At 40.1% G+C, this 16,475-nt stretch overlaps 1 protein-coding gene across 1 annotated transcript in view; it reads left to right on the top strand.

Moving 5' to 3' along the window:
• Positions 1-16,475, top strand: part of XPO5 (exportin 5) — a 48,301-nt gene that overhangs the window by 18,026 nt on the left and 13,800 nt on the right. Inside the window, exons 13-20 of the mRNA XM_060615593.3 lie at positions 878-1,006; positions 2,276-2,394; positions 5,845-6,000; positions 7,167-7,208; positions 7,532-7,621; positions 8,362-8,561; positions 9,402-9,501; positions 10,360-10,541. Coding sequence (XP_060471576.2) covers positions 878-1,006; positions 2,276-2,394; positions 5,845-6,000; positions 7,167-7,208; positions 7,532-7,621; positions 8,362-8,561; positions 9,402-9,501; positions 10,360-10,541 — 1,018 coding nt within the window. The remainder of the gene's footprint in view (positions 1-877; positions 1,007-2,275; positions 2,395-5,844; positions 6,001-7,166; positions 7,209-7,531; positions 7,622-8,361; positions 8,562-9,401; positions 9,502-10,359; positions 10,542-16,475) is intronic.

Here is a 16,475-nt window from a genome sequence, read left to right as displayed (position 1 = left end):
CAATTTTAGGACATTTTCATGACCCCCAGAAACCCTGTGCCCGTTAGCAATCAATCATTCCCAGTTCCCCCATCCCCCCACCAGCACCAGGCAACCAGTAATCCTCTATTTCTATATTTCATATAGAACAGATTATACAATATATGATCTTTTGTGACTGCCTCCTTTCATGTACGGTTATGTTTTTAAAATTCACTCATGTTATGGTGTAATCAATACTTTGTTTCTTTTTATCACCAATATTTAATTGTATGAGCATACCACATAAGTTGATGGATATTTGAGTCATTTCCACCTCTTGGCTGTTAAGAATAATGCTGCTATTAGGGTGTCTGGCTGGCTCAGTTAGTAGAGCATATGACTCTTGATCTCGGGGTTGTGAGTTCAAGCCCTACATTGGGCCTAGAACTTACTTAAAAAAAGTAATAATAATGCTGCTATACCATGTGTGTACATGTTCTTGAGTGGACAGACACGTTTTTTATTTCTCTTGGGTGTATGCCTAGAAAGGGAATTATTTGATCGTATAGTAATTTTATGTTTAATGTTTTGAGGAACTGCCAGGCTGTTTTTCACAGCAGCCACATTGTTTTACATCTGTACCAATCTAATCTTTTAATTCCAACAGAAATGGGAGATCACTTTTAGTTTGCCTCTTTGAGGATTGAATGGTAGGGCAATCCCTAAAATTTGAAATTTGAAATCCCTAAAATTGAAAATTTCTGGATCTGTTCATCTTTATTGAACATTTGTTTACATTCAAAGCACAAATCTGCAGAACAGAGTCTCTGAACATTCTTCTCCTGGGATGGATAAATGAATGAACATTAAGCACCTATTACATGCTGCTCATTGATTTACATCTTTCTCTTGGCAGCCTCCCGGGCCCAGCAAGGAGAGGTAATGAGGTTAGCGTGTCGTCTGGATCCAAAGACTAGCTTCCAGATGGCTGGGGAGTGGCTGAAGTATCAGCTGTCAATTTCTATTGATCCTGGATCCATGAACTGTAAGATGTTTTTATTTCTAAACATTAGTGAAGTATTGTATCAAATATACATAGGAAATAAACCTTCTGAGCCATACTTAGAACAACATGCTAATAGTGTTCAAAAATAAATTAGGGTAAAACCATGCTCCTGTCAGTTTTGTCTTCACATTTGTTTTCTAACAGAGTCAGCCAATTGCACATTGTTGATTATATTACTTCACTTTGGGCACCATCTTAACAAATTGCATGTCTAGACTTAATTTTTAAAGCTTTTCTACCAAGTTCTTGCATAGAACCATTCCTAAACTCAAAAGAATGTCTTGTTAGGCATAATAGGAGCAGTACGGGGACTTTCCATATCACTCAGCCACCTTATAGCCTTTGGAAATGTCACTTTATATAAAATCCTAATAGCTCTGTACCCAAATGCATAAGCCAGGTAACTTCTCTGTACTCTATATCATCTGTTGTCTTGTTAATGCATGCTGTGTGTGACAAGATTTAATAAAACAGGAAAAGCTAGAAGCTACTCCTTTAAAAAGGCTCCATATTTACGGTCACTTACCAACCACGCTAGTTAGTTGACATTCACAGGATTTAACATTCTGTTTTGCATATTCACAGTTGACTCTAAAGGTCTTGGTATCTAGTAAGTTGAATGTTTGTGGAGGCCAAATGTGTTGCACCAAGAGGAAGCTAGTAAATGGAAGCACTATATGGAAACAAGAAAAGTAATTTGTAAATCTTTTTGCCTGTGCCATTCTGTTTGAGTGATATGCTTTAATGTGAAATTGGAGGGTGGCGCAGTTCTCTAGATAATAGCCCTTGCAGTTATCATGAGGCTACTGGATGTGAAGCAGCATTTTGTGTATTAGTTGTTTATTTGGAAGGACTCTTTGTGGTCTCAAGTATCTTAATTAATTCTATAGGTTTTCAAAGACAAGTTATAAAGGGCAAGGAAAGGAGAGATTGGTTGATATATTTCAGTCGCCTGTGATTGACTAGGCACTGTTCTTGATGCTTTCAAAGTGGTTTTATAGATATGACTCACAGAGGTGAATTCACACAGCTCATTGTTAGAGGTGGAGGCAGAATAGAACTTCTCTCTACTTTTAGTTCTTTTTTTCTCTAGGCTGAGAGGGGTTAGATTACCCTGTTCCTTCAACTGTGAAATTAAGTGGTCTTAGTCTAAGACCCCATTGCCTGTCTTCTGTGATCCTGTGGCAGTAGTGGTGGTAGTGGTGGTGGTGGTGGTGGTGTTTGTGTTAAAACCCTGTTCTCTTACAGCTGGAACTGGCGAAGGCAGCCTCTGCTCCATCTTCTCGTCTTCATTTGTGCAGTGGGAAGCCATGACCTTTTTTTTAGAAAGTGTGATCAACCAGATGTTTCGGACACTAGATAAAGACGTAAGTAACTGTTTCCTGTGCCGATGGCATAATGATTTTGATCTCTTTAAAAGTGACAGAGGGATTAGAAAATCTGCGGATGTGCATCCTACAGAAGAGGAAATGGAGAGTCAGGTTAAATAACATACTCAAGTTCAAATAGCTAGTAAACAGCAGAGCTGAGCCTCAAATGCAAGTCTCTGTCTCTAAGTGTACAGTGTTCAGTCTTTATTTTAAGGAGATAATAAGACAAACCCTGTTAGTACAGTGAACAACAGGTGTTGCAGGGAGGACAGTAATGGTAATCTTGAATTGGAAAATCTTCAGAGATGTTTGCCATTTAGCATCCTTCTCCGTTTACGGCAGGTAGACCAGAATATTCATGTTAGCTTATCAGTGTCCTCTTTCCTGAATATGAATAAATTGGTCTTGTTTCTGTGTGTTTCATATGAACTATATCATTCTTCTCTTATCTACCTTAGATGCAGCTATAATTAAGTAGGTGATAGTATATACTGTATTAATTAGGTTTATTAGGTTAAAATCATTGGATTTCTCATTTTAAAGTGATTATGTCTTAGTATGTTCCAGGTTAGTTGTAGGAAGAATCTAAATCCTTTGAAGATAAGTGAGATATATAGTGCTTTTTCTTACAAATGGCATATTAACAAATTAGGTTTTAGAGTCATTAACGTCATCTGCTTTTCCATTGATTCATTTCAGTTTGAAATGATGGTATTCAGAGTTTGTTCCAAAATTTAGGTGGGAAATTGTACTTAGATTCTGCATTTTTACTAAATGCGCCCTTTTTCAGATTTAGATGGAACTGTCAAGAAAGCCCTTTTTTCACTGAATCAAGGGAAATGGTTGTGGGGTTTCCTTTCCTGGTATTTTTAATTAGACACCTTGATGGAGCCAAATATGTGGGTATGACCCTGTTGGAAAGCAGGAGAATGAAGTGGTCACGGTTTGTCAGGTACTTGTCTTTAAAATATATGAAAGGACTGGCAGTATCAGGGGAAGGGTGCCTCGTAGGTTGTAGCCTGGATTGTATGCTAAGTCATTTAATATGCTGGTATTTGGTCAAAATGCCAAATTTTAGTTGGTCAAAAGGTACAAAACGTTGGATTGTGTATAAGGGAAAGATGGGGACTGGAAACAAAGCAAAGGTAACAATTAGAAATTGAGTAGCTGCTCACTTTGGCAGCACATACACTAAAACTGGAACAGAGAAGGTCAGCATGGCCCCTGTGCAAGAAATTGAGTAAGAGTCTGAACAGTTAGTGGGGAGAAGAACAATAGAACGAAATTCTTTTTTCCTGAGGAGATTCCTAGGTAGTAGTATTTAGGTTTGTTAGTGACAAACCTCTGACTCTAAAACCTTTTTTTCTTCACCAAAATAAAATGGGTCAGAATGAAGCATTCCTAAAGTGTTTGGTGAATTGTATATGATGAAATTATTCACCAACTTATTAACAAAGCTGTAACACGTTCTATGTCCCAGAAGTGTGCAAATGACGGCTCTCAGCCTGTTACATTCCCACTTGCTGCTACCAGTTTCTGACTCTGCGTAGTATTGCCTAATCCAGTGGTTTTACAAACTGCTCACACTGTGCTCTTGGTCCCCACCCTCACCCAGGGTCCATCAGAGCAGCTCAGCTTTTATCCCGTGAGAGAATTTGACCAAGAGGTTCTTTGGCTAGAAAGGATTTTTGAAAAGCTACTTCTCGTTTATAGTGGCATTAGCTGAGCTTATATGTCCAGAGGACTTATTTTAGCAATGGATTAAGGTATGGAATAGCTTTGGAGGGGGAGGAAATCACATTTTGAAAACGAGGATTGATTTGCCTCAGACAGTAAAATATAAAGCTACATTATTTTAAAGCAGTGTGGTACTCACATTAGATACGGCTCATTGGAACAAAATAGACCAGAAACAACCTGGAGCTTGTATAAGCATCCCAAAGAAATTGAGAGGGATTGGGTCATTTAATAAACAGTATTGGGGAAAATTAGCTGTTTGAGGAAAGGTCCCTAAGTTGAAAAACAGTGAAAGTAATGACAAAAAAGTGAATTGAATGACTATACATATTTTTTTCTTAACTTGCAAACTGTAAAAGGCAAACTTGGAGCAATATTTGGAGTAAATACCGGTGGGATTAATATCTTGACTATAAAAACTTACATCTCTTAAACAATTGGTATCACAACTTTGGAGAATAATTTGGCAGTGTCTAGTGGAGATGCCTCGCCTTATAACCCAGCAACTTCACTGCCAAGTCTGTACTCTGAAGAAACCCTGCATGTGCATCAAGCCCCAATATTGAAGAGGATCCTTGTGTGTTGAGCCAAGGAAAAAACTTACTATCCCCCAATAGACTGTACAGAATAGAAGATAACATATTTATAGAGCAGTAAAAAAGAACTAGGGTATACTTTGAATAAGGATGATTTTCAGAGCACCTGGGTGGCTCGGTCGGTTTGGCATCCAACTCTTGATTTCAGCTCAAGTCATTAATTATCTCAGGGTTCTTGGGATCGAGTCCTGCATCAGGCTCCATGCTAGTGCAGAGCCTTCTTGGGATTCTCTCTCCCTCTCTCTCTACCCCTTCCCAGCTTGTGCACGTGCATGCTCTCTCTCTCAAAATAAATAAACTTAAAAAAAAAAAAAAAAAAAAAAAGGGTGATTTCTCATGAACATAATGTGGACCCCCAACAGCAAGCTACAAAAGTAGGCATACAATTCTGTGTAACTGTGAATGTGTATATTTGTGGAAAAATATACAGAAATGAGGGAATCCTTGAAACTGTGAACATCAAATTCAGAATAGTGGCTACCTCTAGGGTATGCACACAAAACAACCACTCTGTCAGTAACATTGTACTTCTCAAAGTGGTCATATGGAGAGCTATTAAAGTATTGCTTACACCTTTTTAAAGGCCTGGAATATTTCACAACTGAAGAAATGCAAATTTATATAAACTCCTTGTTTTACTGCAAAGGTTTTAGGGAATAAACTCAAACTGCTGCTGAGAACATGGTAAGAAGGGCATATGGGTGGGTAGAGAATCAATTGATGCAGCTTGTAAAGAAGAAAAATATTAATTCAGAAATACCCATACCTCTTGATTAAGTAATTCCAGTCATCCCCAAAAATCTCTTCTTCAAATGAAATAACTGAAAATGTAGCCAAAATCTTTTTGCAGAGATATTTGTTAGCACTGTTTTTAATAGTAAAGAACTAGCAACATTCTCAATGTCTAGTAGTAGGAAAAGCTACATCTTTACGAAAGCACATAGTAGCATCATTTAGGAAAAGTTTTAATAACATGGGGTACTGCTTATAAGAAGCAGTATATAAAACCATATGTGGTGAACCATATTATGTATTTATAAACCAAAACCTAAAGGTTAATTTACCACAAGTGCTTATTAGCCCTGCCAACCTCCTTTTCATGTCTGTATTATAGGCACTTCCTGTTAATGATGGAATAGAGCTGTTGCAAATGGTCCTGAACTTTGACACCAAGGATCCTCTCATCCTGTCCTGTGTCCTCACTAATGTCTCTGCACTCTTTCCATTTGTCACCTACAGACCAGAGTTCCTGCCCCAGGTCTTCTCTAAGGTAAATGCCATCTCCTTTATAAACTTTGTTTTGGCATTTTTGAGCCAATTATTGTTTTTTGTAACTATTTTTGAGAGTCTTTGAGACAAGCTAATAAAGAGTCATTTATTCATTCATCAAATATGCAGTACTTACTGTGGATCAGGTACCATGTTAGTAGAAAAGGCTTACTTATCCTTTAGATGCTCTGTTTGGAAATAAAATCACATAAACGGTTGTTGTGCCCATGTGGCATTGCAGTTAATAGCCAGGTATACTGAAAAGTGGAAAAGAATACCTAAAGAAGGATATCAAAGTGTGCTATCAGATTATTAGGAGGGGATTTGTGAGAGGAATGGTCAGTGCGGATGGTTTTTGGGTTTCCTGTTTAGGTGAGTAAGTGGAGCACCATCTGAGTGAGAATACTGGATTTGGTAAGAGTAAGGAAGAGGAGTAAGTTCAGTTTGGGGATACTACATTTGAAGTATATGTACAACATCTAGGAGGCACCTCACAATACTATTTGAGGTTAAAGGTCTGGACTCTAGAAAATTATAATATTAAGGTGGCATCATCATAGAAGTGCCTACAGTAGAGGTGAAGCTGTAGGAAAGAGGGTGATATGTATGTAGAGATGGACATGTAGCTCAAGCAGGGAACCCAGGGGATCGTCACTGGGGGAGGAAGGCAAAGAACGAGAAGCCCCCAAAGAAGAAAAAAGAAATGAGAACGTGCGTTACAAAGTTCAGTAGAACTTCAAAAAGGTGGACTCATTTGTTGCAACAGAAATACTCTATGAATTGGGGAATATCCATGGGGTTTCTTGATTAGACCTTTGTTAGAGTATAATTCTGTCCTAGTGACTAGGGCAGTAGTCATGCTGTATTAGGTTAAAGAGTCGAGAAGTTACACCATGGTGAGGGAATCACCATAGTTGAGTGTTTGGCTGTTGGCTTGGATTATTCGGGGTTTCTGGGACCTTCACCTTTGTGAAATGTTTGATAGTAAAGTTGTGAGTCTCAAGCCTTTTGTAGAGTTATCTGAGAAAAAGTCTGAAATTTCGTAACACTGATTGAAAACCCTTTTGTTACACTTTGGGGATTTTGTTGGAAACCTAGATCTAAGTATTATTTTTAAATACTTTATGCATTTGGTACTGATGAGTGGCTTTTTTTTCTTACCCTTAGCTATTTTCATCTGTCACTTTTGAAACTGTTGAAGAAAGTAAGGTAAGGCCATTAATTCAACAAATCCTAACTTCTGGAGAGCAAAAGTATGAATGCCTAACCCATAAGTCTAGATTTTTTTTATAAGTAGAAGGGGTTATTAGTAAAGGCAGGACATAGTCCTATGGTATGGTGTTTATAGTAGAGATACTCTAAGGCAAAATCAGTGAACATGTGTATTCATGGTGACTATAAATGTCACTCCATTAAACTCCCACAGTGTGAAAATTGTGAATTTGTCTCTGAAGGAGGTATTTTATGTGATTCTGTGCAGCATCTGTAAATTACATTAAAAGTGGCCCCAAGTTTGTTGAATGTCTTTCCAGGCCCCCAGAACCCGGGCAGTGAGGAATGTGAGGAGACATGCTTGTTCTTCCATCATCAAGACATGTCGTGACTACCCCCAGCTCGTACTGGTAAGCCCCTGGACTCTGACCAGTAGCCACTGAGACCTGTTGAGTTTAGTTACACTGTTCTGTAAATCCAGCCCTAAGTATACCTCATATAAAGAGAAAGCTAGGAACTGTATGTAGCTTTGCTTCAAGTAAGTATCCCTGAGTCGAGGGCCTTCTTCCTCTCCTACTTAGTAATGGAGTTAAAAATGCAAATTATTCCCTCAAAATGTGTGGTTCTTTTCCATATAGATGACCAAGTTTTCCCTGTCAGTGTACACGTTTTTACCGTACTAGGTGGTATTCTTTACTACTGCCAAATGGTGTGCCTAATCTTGAGAGAAGCCAGATGCAAATCCCAGCCTGTTTTGGAGGGTTGCTAGAGGAAATTTTGTACTATTCCAGATTACAAATTAACCAGAAATTTCTTCTCAATACTGGCAGTTATGTGTCTTCCTAACGTGTATAAACAAACTGATCTTTGTAAATATACTATAAAAGTTGATATAGAAAAAAAGACACTGTTTTCACAGTTGTACTGTGGGGAAGTACAGTTACCCAAATGAGACAAGAACCACCTTCTGCCTGAATTGCCTTGCTTGTTCAGGCAAAAGAACGCTATAACTAAATTACTAAGTGACAGTCTTATAGGCCTGACCTTCCTAGGAATGCCTTGATCCTCTTTCCACCTTCCTTGAGTGACCCACCTCTCCTTGAAAATCAGACCTTCATCACCTTTGGGTATTTTTCTTTGTAATCTGCAGCCCAATTTTGACATGCTTTATAACCATGTGAAGCAACTCCTCTCCAATGAGTTACTCTTGACACAAATGGAGAAGTGTGCCCTCATGGAAGCCCTGGTTCTCATTAGCAACCAATTCAAGAACTACGAGCGTCAGAAGGTGTTCCTAGAGGAGCTGATGGCACCAGTGGCCAGCATCTGGCTTTCTGAAGACATGCACAGGTAGAGGAGATTCTTTGCCCCTGACCCTCACTGCACTGGAGCACCCTTCTATTTTAAGAGCTATTCCCAGGGTGGGAGTATGAGGATATCAAGGCGTGATGACCCCATTGGTGATATTTGAAGTTCAAAAGCAGTCTTTAATTCTCATTGTTGAAAATGTCACCTTCAGTACAGAGGCATAAGGAGAGAGAAGAAATTAGTAAAAGTAGGTAGTATGGTCAGGAGGCCACAGAGTCAGAATTGCTATGGTGTCAACATTGCAGCATGAACCAATGTAGAGAAATGAGAACAGCCAATAGAGGCTGTATAGTAGGCATCGCGTAGACACTTACGTGTGCCCATGGAGCATTCTCAAGCTCACATTCTTTTTGCTAATGACATTTAGAAGTGGGAAGACAAGTAGGCGCCCAGGTGGTTCAATCAGGTCAAGCGTCCAACTCTTGATTTCAGCTCAGGGTTCCCAAGGTTCGTGAGATCAAGCCCTGCGTTGGGCTCTGTGCTGACAGCATGGATCCTGCTTGGGATTCCCTCTCTCCCTCCCCCTCCCCCTCTCCCTCCCCCTCTCCCTCCCCCTCTCTCTCCCCTTCTCTCTCCCCAACTTGAGCATGTGTGCACTCGCTCTCACTCTCTCTCTCTCTCTCAAAGTAAATATTAAAAAAAAAAAGAAGTGGGAGGAGAAATTTAAACCTTCAAATGACAGCTAACAATATGATTAGGTTCCTTTCACTTTCTAACAACTGCTCTTTGGAGCTAAATAATCATAGCTTATTAGCTTTTGTGGAAGAAATTCACTTTGCTTAAAATCATGGTATAACTTGTCTTTGCCACTGCAACCTTCAGAGTGCTGTCAGATGTTGATGCTTTTATTGCCTATGTGGGAGCTGATCGCAAGAGCTGTGACCCAGGCCTGGAGGATCCCTGTGGCTTAAACCGTGCACGAGTGAGTAAACGGCTGGGAATGGGAAGCTGCATTGGCCCCAGGTGGGAATAGGGTGTTGTCATTTGTTGAGTTTCTTAAAGATGTTTGTTTTTTTTAATGTGCATGAGAAATCTGGGAGTCTCCACTTCCCTAAGCTTCTCCTTTCTTTTCTTCTTTACTCTTGAATTCTTGTGTTAGTTCCTACAGCAAAGCAGATGGTCTTTTCTTTGAACTCGTTATTTTGACTTTAAGGATCTCTAAATAGCTCTGAAGAGTGAAGTGTAATGAGGAATTAGGTCAGAATTTGGTGGGCAGTATGAGTCCTCCCTGCCACTGCTGTCTGGGAAGTAGAGTCTTAAATGATGATCTAACTTGCAAACCTGAGAGTTTTCAGTTCTTTGCTATTCAAATAAACATTGTTCCTGGTTCCAATATGGCAGAATTCTACTTAACCTGGCAAGTAGTAGGTTGGTTGAGAGTGCCATGAGTGAGAATTAGAGCAAAAGCTGTGAGGGCCCAAGATGGAGGGTGGGTGGGGTGCAAGGTCAGCCAAAACAAGACGAAATGTTGGCAGTCTAAACACTTGGTTGTGAAGCATGTCCGGGCCACCTTCTAATTGGGATCCTACAAGAGCCTCTGGAAGGACAATCTCATGTAAAGGAAACTTCTAGAGCCTACCACTGGTCCTAAAGATGGCAATGAAAGGATCCCTCTTAGATTGACCTTAAAAGAAGGGACAGGAATTTATTTAAATAAATGGGGCTCCTTTCCTTCTCTCCGGCTTCTGTATCACGTTTGCCATAACATTGCATACGGATAATAACACTTGTGGTTTTTCTTGCTCTTTATGGGTATCTTTTGTTTTATGTTTTTCTATAGATGAGCTTTTGTGTATATAGTATTCTGGGTGTTGTGAAGCGAACTTGCTGGCCCACTGACCTAGAAGAGGCCAAAGCTGGGGGATTCGTCGTGGGTTATACACCCAGTGGCAATCCAATCTTCCGTAACCCTTGCACAGAACAGATTCTGAAACTTCTGGACAATTTGCTTGCCCTTATAAGGTGAGTTGGAATAATAGTTTTTCTGTTGTTGGTGGGTTTCTTTTACCTTAAGAATCTCAGAAGTGTAATCTCCTTACATTTCTTCAGATCATGGTGGTAGTAAATGGGGGATTAGGTCTTCTTTCTCTCTAGATTGGGGTCTCTTTTTAAAAATAATTCTAGCTCTCGCTTGCTTAAGTGTTGCTGTCCAAGTGAACACGTGGAACCTAATCCCAAAATGGCTTTTCTCATTTTGAGCCTTTCCTCTGTGTTCCTCTATTCCTTTATACTTTTTAAAAAAAAATTTTTTTTAATGTTTATTATTTTTGAGAGAGAGACAGAGTGCAAGCAGGGGAGGGGCAGAGAGAGTGAGGGAGACACAGAATCTGAAGCAGGCTCCAGGCTCTGAGCTGTCAGCACAAAGCCCAGTGCACAGGGCTCGAACTCATTAACTATGAGATTATGACCTGAGCCGAAGTTGGACGCTTAACCGACTGAGCCACCCAGGCGCCCCTTTAATTTTTTTTTAATGTTTATTTATTTTTAAGAGAGAGAGAACGTGAGCAGTGGGGGAGGGGGTTCAGAGAGAGAGAGGGAAACACAGACTCTGAAACAGGCTCCAGGCTCTGAACTGTCAGCACAGAGCTGGACATGGGGCCTGAACTCCGGAACGGCGAGATCATGACCTGAGCCAAAGTCGGACGCTTAACCTACTGAGCCACCCAGGCACCCCGACTTCTTTATGCTTTATCCCTGCTTTTTACTTTAGGTTTTATTTGTCCAGATTTTTGTCACTAAACAAATTGTTGGAAGCAGGACAGTTGCTTTCTCTAGTAGTCCTTCTGGGTGGTATTCAAATGAGCTCATCTGAATTTATGAATAATGACTCTCAAATGGACCAAACATGCAGTGGCTAAACGTGGCAGAGGAAAGCATGATGCATGTTCCTCCTCAGACCAGCAGCATTAGTGTCACCTGAGAACTTGTCTGAAATACAGAATTGGGGCCCCACTCTAGTATTAAATCTGAATCTGTTTTTTAACAAGATCCCCAGGTGGTTTGTGCATACACTAAATGTTCAGAGTCACTGTTACAAATCATAGGAGCCTAGTGTAAAGTGGAAGTAGGCCAAGCCTAGGCTTGTTGGTTACCTGAGGTATATTTGATGATTCAGGGACATGCGACAGTGAAAAGTAGGTTATAGCTAGAATTTAGTTCTTACTGGCCAAGGCAAAGTTTGATTCCTTTTTTATATTTTATAGTATTTCTGAGTTATATGTAGGTTAGAGCTCCGTTCCAGTGCTTTTGGCCTCTTACTCGGTGGGAAGAGCAGCATCTCAACTGGGCGAGCCAAATTACTCATGTCTTTGGGACGCTGCCCTGGAAGCATACTCCCTAGATCATCAGCTTAAGAATCAAAGGTCTTAAAAAAAAAAAAAAAAAAAAAGAATCAAAGGTCTTAATGTTGACCAAATTGGAGAGCTGGAGTATCTGAAAGAGTGGTCACTGGGGATATGTCTGTGGAAATAGGCAGTATTTTGTTCTGATTTCAAAAAGAAGAAAGATTTCAGTAAAGAAGTGGGCATGCATACTGAGAATGTAGTAAAATACTTAATCAAAGAAAGTTTTTTTTCCCATATTGATGTTTTTAAAACCAAAAGGTTCTTCTGTAGCTTGGAGAAAACTGAAAGTGATGAGGCCGGGTAGCAACACACACATCAACTGGGCCTTTCTAGGCTTGTGGCTGGAGGCCATGTGGTAAGAACCCAGACTTGGAAAGATGGTTCGTTTCTGTTTTGGCGAGACCTCAATAGTATGGTTGTCCCTATACTTTTCTAAGAGTTCAGTGTTTTTGAAAAATCCCAAAGTCAATCAAAAGAGATTTTGAAAAGTGTTTACCATGGTTATGGAGCAGTTCCATTCTTTTAAGTCATGTACATCTGGAGCTATTAGAGTTTTGTCTTGTTTTTTCAGTAAATTTTATCTTGAAGTATATAAGGGCACAAACAGATATAAGAAAAGGATAGGAATTATGGGTGCATGTAGATGAATTTTCACAAAGCGGACACATCCGTGTGATCAGCATCCAGATCAACAAACAACATTAGCAAACGGTCATTAACCCATTCCTCAAGGGTAACCACTATTCTTACCTTTCAACATTTTGCCTGGTTTTCTGAGCTTTATTAGTCAGAAGCATGCATGCCTTCTTGTCCGGCTTCTCTTGCTCAGTAACATGTTTGTGAGAGTCATCCAAGTTACTGCATGTAGTTGTGGTTTGTTCATTCTCGTTGCAGGTGTGGTAGTCTATCATGTAATTATGCTGTCACTTAGTCATTTAGCATTGACTTTTCAGTAGTTTCCAGCATTTCATTATGACAAACAGTGCAGTGGTGCTGCAGTTTGTATTCTAGTAAATGTGTTTGGTGTACACATAATTTCTGTTGGGTTGGGATGGAATTCTACATGTAGGAGTGGAGTTCTTAGTTTATAAGATATGCATATTTTCGGTTTTATAGACGTCTAGAACCAGATAGTTTTCTAAAGGGATGTACTCATTTACATTCTCTCCAGTTGTGTATTGGAGCTTTGAGTTTTAACTCCTTGTCAAATAGTCTTATAACACAAGACTGGCTCTTGAGCACTTGAAATGTGATTAATCTGAATTGAGGTAAGGTTTAAGTATAAAATACACACCAGATTTTGAAAACTTAGTACAAAGAAGGAATGTAATATATCTTGTTAATAATTTTTTGTATTGATGTTGAAATGATGGGTTTTTTGTTTTTTGTTTGTTTTTGATTTTTTTTTTTTTTTTTTTTTTTTTGGTGCATTGGGTTAATTAAAATATAATTAATGTAACTTGTTTTTGCTTTTTTAAGTTTGCCTGGCTAGAAAATTTTAATTGGCTATGTGGCTTACATCATATTTCTGTTGGACAGTGTCATTCCTAGTGGGTCAGATGGAGACCACTGAGCAGTACAAAACATTCCTGAAATTAAAGATGATCTAAATAAATGGAAAGGAATCCCATAATCATGAATTGGAAGATTTACTTTTGTTAAGATAGAAAACTACACAAAGCAAACTACAGATTCAATGCAATCCTTGTTAAAATTCCAATGGCCTTTTTTGCAGAAATAGAAAAGTTGGGATCTTCAGATTAATATGGAATTGCAAGGGGCCCCAGAAAGCTAAAACAATCTTGAAAAAGAAGAACAAAGTTAGGGGACTCAAACTTCTCAGTTTCAAACTCCTCAGTCTCAATTCACTATAAAGTTAATTCTCAAAATAATTCGGTGCTGCCATAAGACCTGTAGAATGATGACCCAATCAGAAAATGGGCAAAAGAGGAGCACCTGGGTGGCTCAGTCAGTTAAGCGTCTGACTTCGGCTCAGGTCATGATCTCACGGTTCGTGAGTTCAAGCCCTGCGTCAGTATCTGTGCTGACAGCCTGGAGCCTGCTTTGGATTCTCCCTCTCCCCCTCTCCCCCTCTCCCCCTCTCCCCCTCTCCCCCTCTCCCCCTCTCCCCCTCCTCTCCCTCTCCTCCTCTCCTCCTCTCCCTCCGCCCCTCCCCCGCTCATGCTCTGTCTCTCAAAAATAAAAATAAACATTAAAACGTTAAAAAAATGGGGCAAAAACCTGAACAGACATTGTTCCAAAGAAGTTATCAAATGGCCAACAAGCCCATGAAAATATGCTCATCATCATTAGACATTAGGAAAATGCAAATCAAAACTATGAGCTACCATTCCACATTCAGTAGGATGGTTGTAATAAAAAGTAATAATTTTTTAATTAAAAAAATGTTTTTTTCATGTTTATTTTTGAGAGAGAATGTGAGTGGGGGAGGAGCAGAGAGAGAGGGGGGGACACAATCTGAAGCAGGCTCCAGGCTCTGAGCTGTTAGCACGAAGCCCATCGCAGGGCTCAGACCCACAAACTGTGTGATCATGACCTGAACTGAAGTTGGAGGCTTAACCAACTGAGCCACCCAGGTGCCCCAAAAAGTAATAATTTAAAAAAAAAAACAAAATTCTACGTGTTGACAAGGATGAGGAGAAACCCTTGTTCATTGCCTATGGGAACATAAAACGGTTCAACTACTATGGAAAATACTTTGGCAACTTTTCAGAAAATTAAATATAGAATTACACGACTTAGCATTTCCACTCACACGTATGTACCCAAAAGAATTGCCAATAAGGACACAAACGAACACTTGTTGACGCAGACAAATACTTGCTGACAATTGTTCTTCCAGCACTGTATCACGGTAGCCATTTGGTGGAAACAACTCAAATGTCCTTCCGTGGTTGAATGGATGAACAAAACATTGTACGTGCACATAATGGGATTTTGTTCAGCCATAAGAAGGAATGAAGTACTGTTAGCATTTTATAATGTAGCTGAATCTTGAAAACATTATGCTAAGTGAAAGAAGCCAGACACAGAAGACCACTATTGTGTAATTCCCTTTGTGTGAAATATCTAGAATAGGTAAATCTATAGAAACAGTAAATTGGTGGTTGCCAGAAGTTGCGGGAAGGGAGAAATGGAGATAACCTGCTACTACTTAACTGTTCCTACATTTTTAGTGCAAGTGTGCAGGGGAAGGCAGAGGGAGAAAGAATCCCAAGCAGGCTTCACACTGACAGCACTGAGCCTGATGTAGGGCTCCATCTCACAAACCGTGAGATCATAACCTGAGCCAAGATCAAGAGTAGGATGCTTAACCAACTGAGCCACCCAGGCCCCCTGTAACTATTCTACTTAATGGTTATGGGGGAAGAATGTGATCTGTCCTTGGCCCCTACAGTTCCTTGGCCCCTATAGTTCCCTGGTGTGAAACCTTTAAAAGTTGAGCTGGTGATTGCACAACATTGTGAATGTCATAAATACCACTGAATTGTATACATTTGAAAATGATTAATTTTCAGGGCGCCTGGCTGGCTCCTTTGGTGGAGCATGTGATTCCTGATCTTGAGGTTGTGAGTTCAAGCTCCACATTGGGTGTAGAGATTACTTAAAAATAAAATCTTTAAAAGGAAAAATGTAGTCTTTTGTGTTACTCTTCATTCCAGGAAATGAGCACAAACTTGGGGCACAACTGCATTTAGCAGCAATTCAACAATTGGCTATTAGTGTATCCATGCCCATGGCTTAGTGACTCTAGGCCACAGCCAGGCTCAGAAAGCTCAGATAAATTAAAGAATGACCACAAGGCCACAACTTAGGATGCAGTTTCTTCTACCCCTGCCTTGGTACAGGAGGAGGGCTATGAGACTAGTGTGTAATATATGCGTATCAGCCCCCACCTTGTTTCTAAGTGTGCCATCCTCTTACTCACCTTTGCTCATGCTATTCCCCCTCACCTTTCCTCTTCTTTGCCTCAAATGCCTATTAAGTCATCAGGCTTTAACTCCAATGTTACCTGACCCTTCATTCTCTCCATGAGAGTTAACTGCTCCTTTCTGAATGCTCCTGAAGCCTTTTTAATGTGGCTGTCAAAGATTTGCCTGCTCCGTGAATGATTTCTTAAACAAGATGCAAGAAAAACCACGGTAAAGGTCAGTACGTTTGTGTTAAAACAAAAGCCCAGGAGGGGGCGCCTGGGTGGCTCAGTTGGTTAAACCTCCAGTTCTTGATTTCAGCTCAGGTCAATGATCTCACGGTTTCGTGAGTTCAAGCCCTGTGTCGGACTCTGCGCTGGCAGCACGGAGCCTGCTTGGGATTCTCTCTCCCTCTTTCTGCCCCTCCCCCACTCGCGTTCTCACTTTCTCTCTCTCAAAATAAATAAATCAACAACAGCAACAAAAAAACTAAAGCCCAGGAAGATGACAGAGTAGGAAGCACCAGGAATCTGTCACCCCATCTAGAGAACAGTTGTATTGGCAGAATCTGTGTTGATTTTGGAACTCTGGAATCTTGAAGGCTTGCACCTTCCAGGGGA

This window comes from Panthera onca, chromosome B2, assembly GCF_046562875.1.
Source record: "Panthera onca isolate mPanOnc1 chromosome B2, mPanOnc1 haplotype 2, whole genome shotgun sequence".
In the NCBI taxonomy this organism is placed as follows: Eukaryota; Metazoa; Chordata; class Mammalia; order Carnivora; family Felidae; genus Panthera; species Panthera onca.
This window is presented reverse-complemented; position numbering and strand designations above follow the sequence as displayed.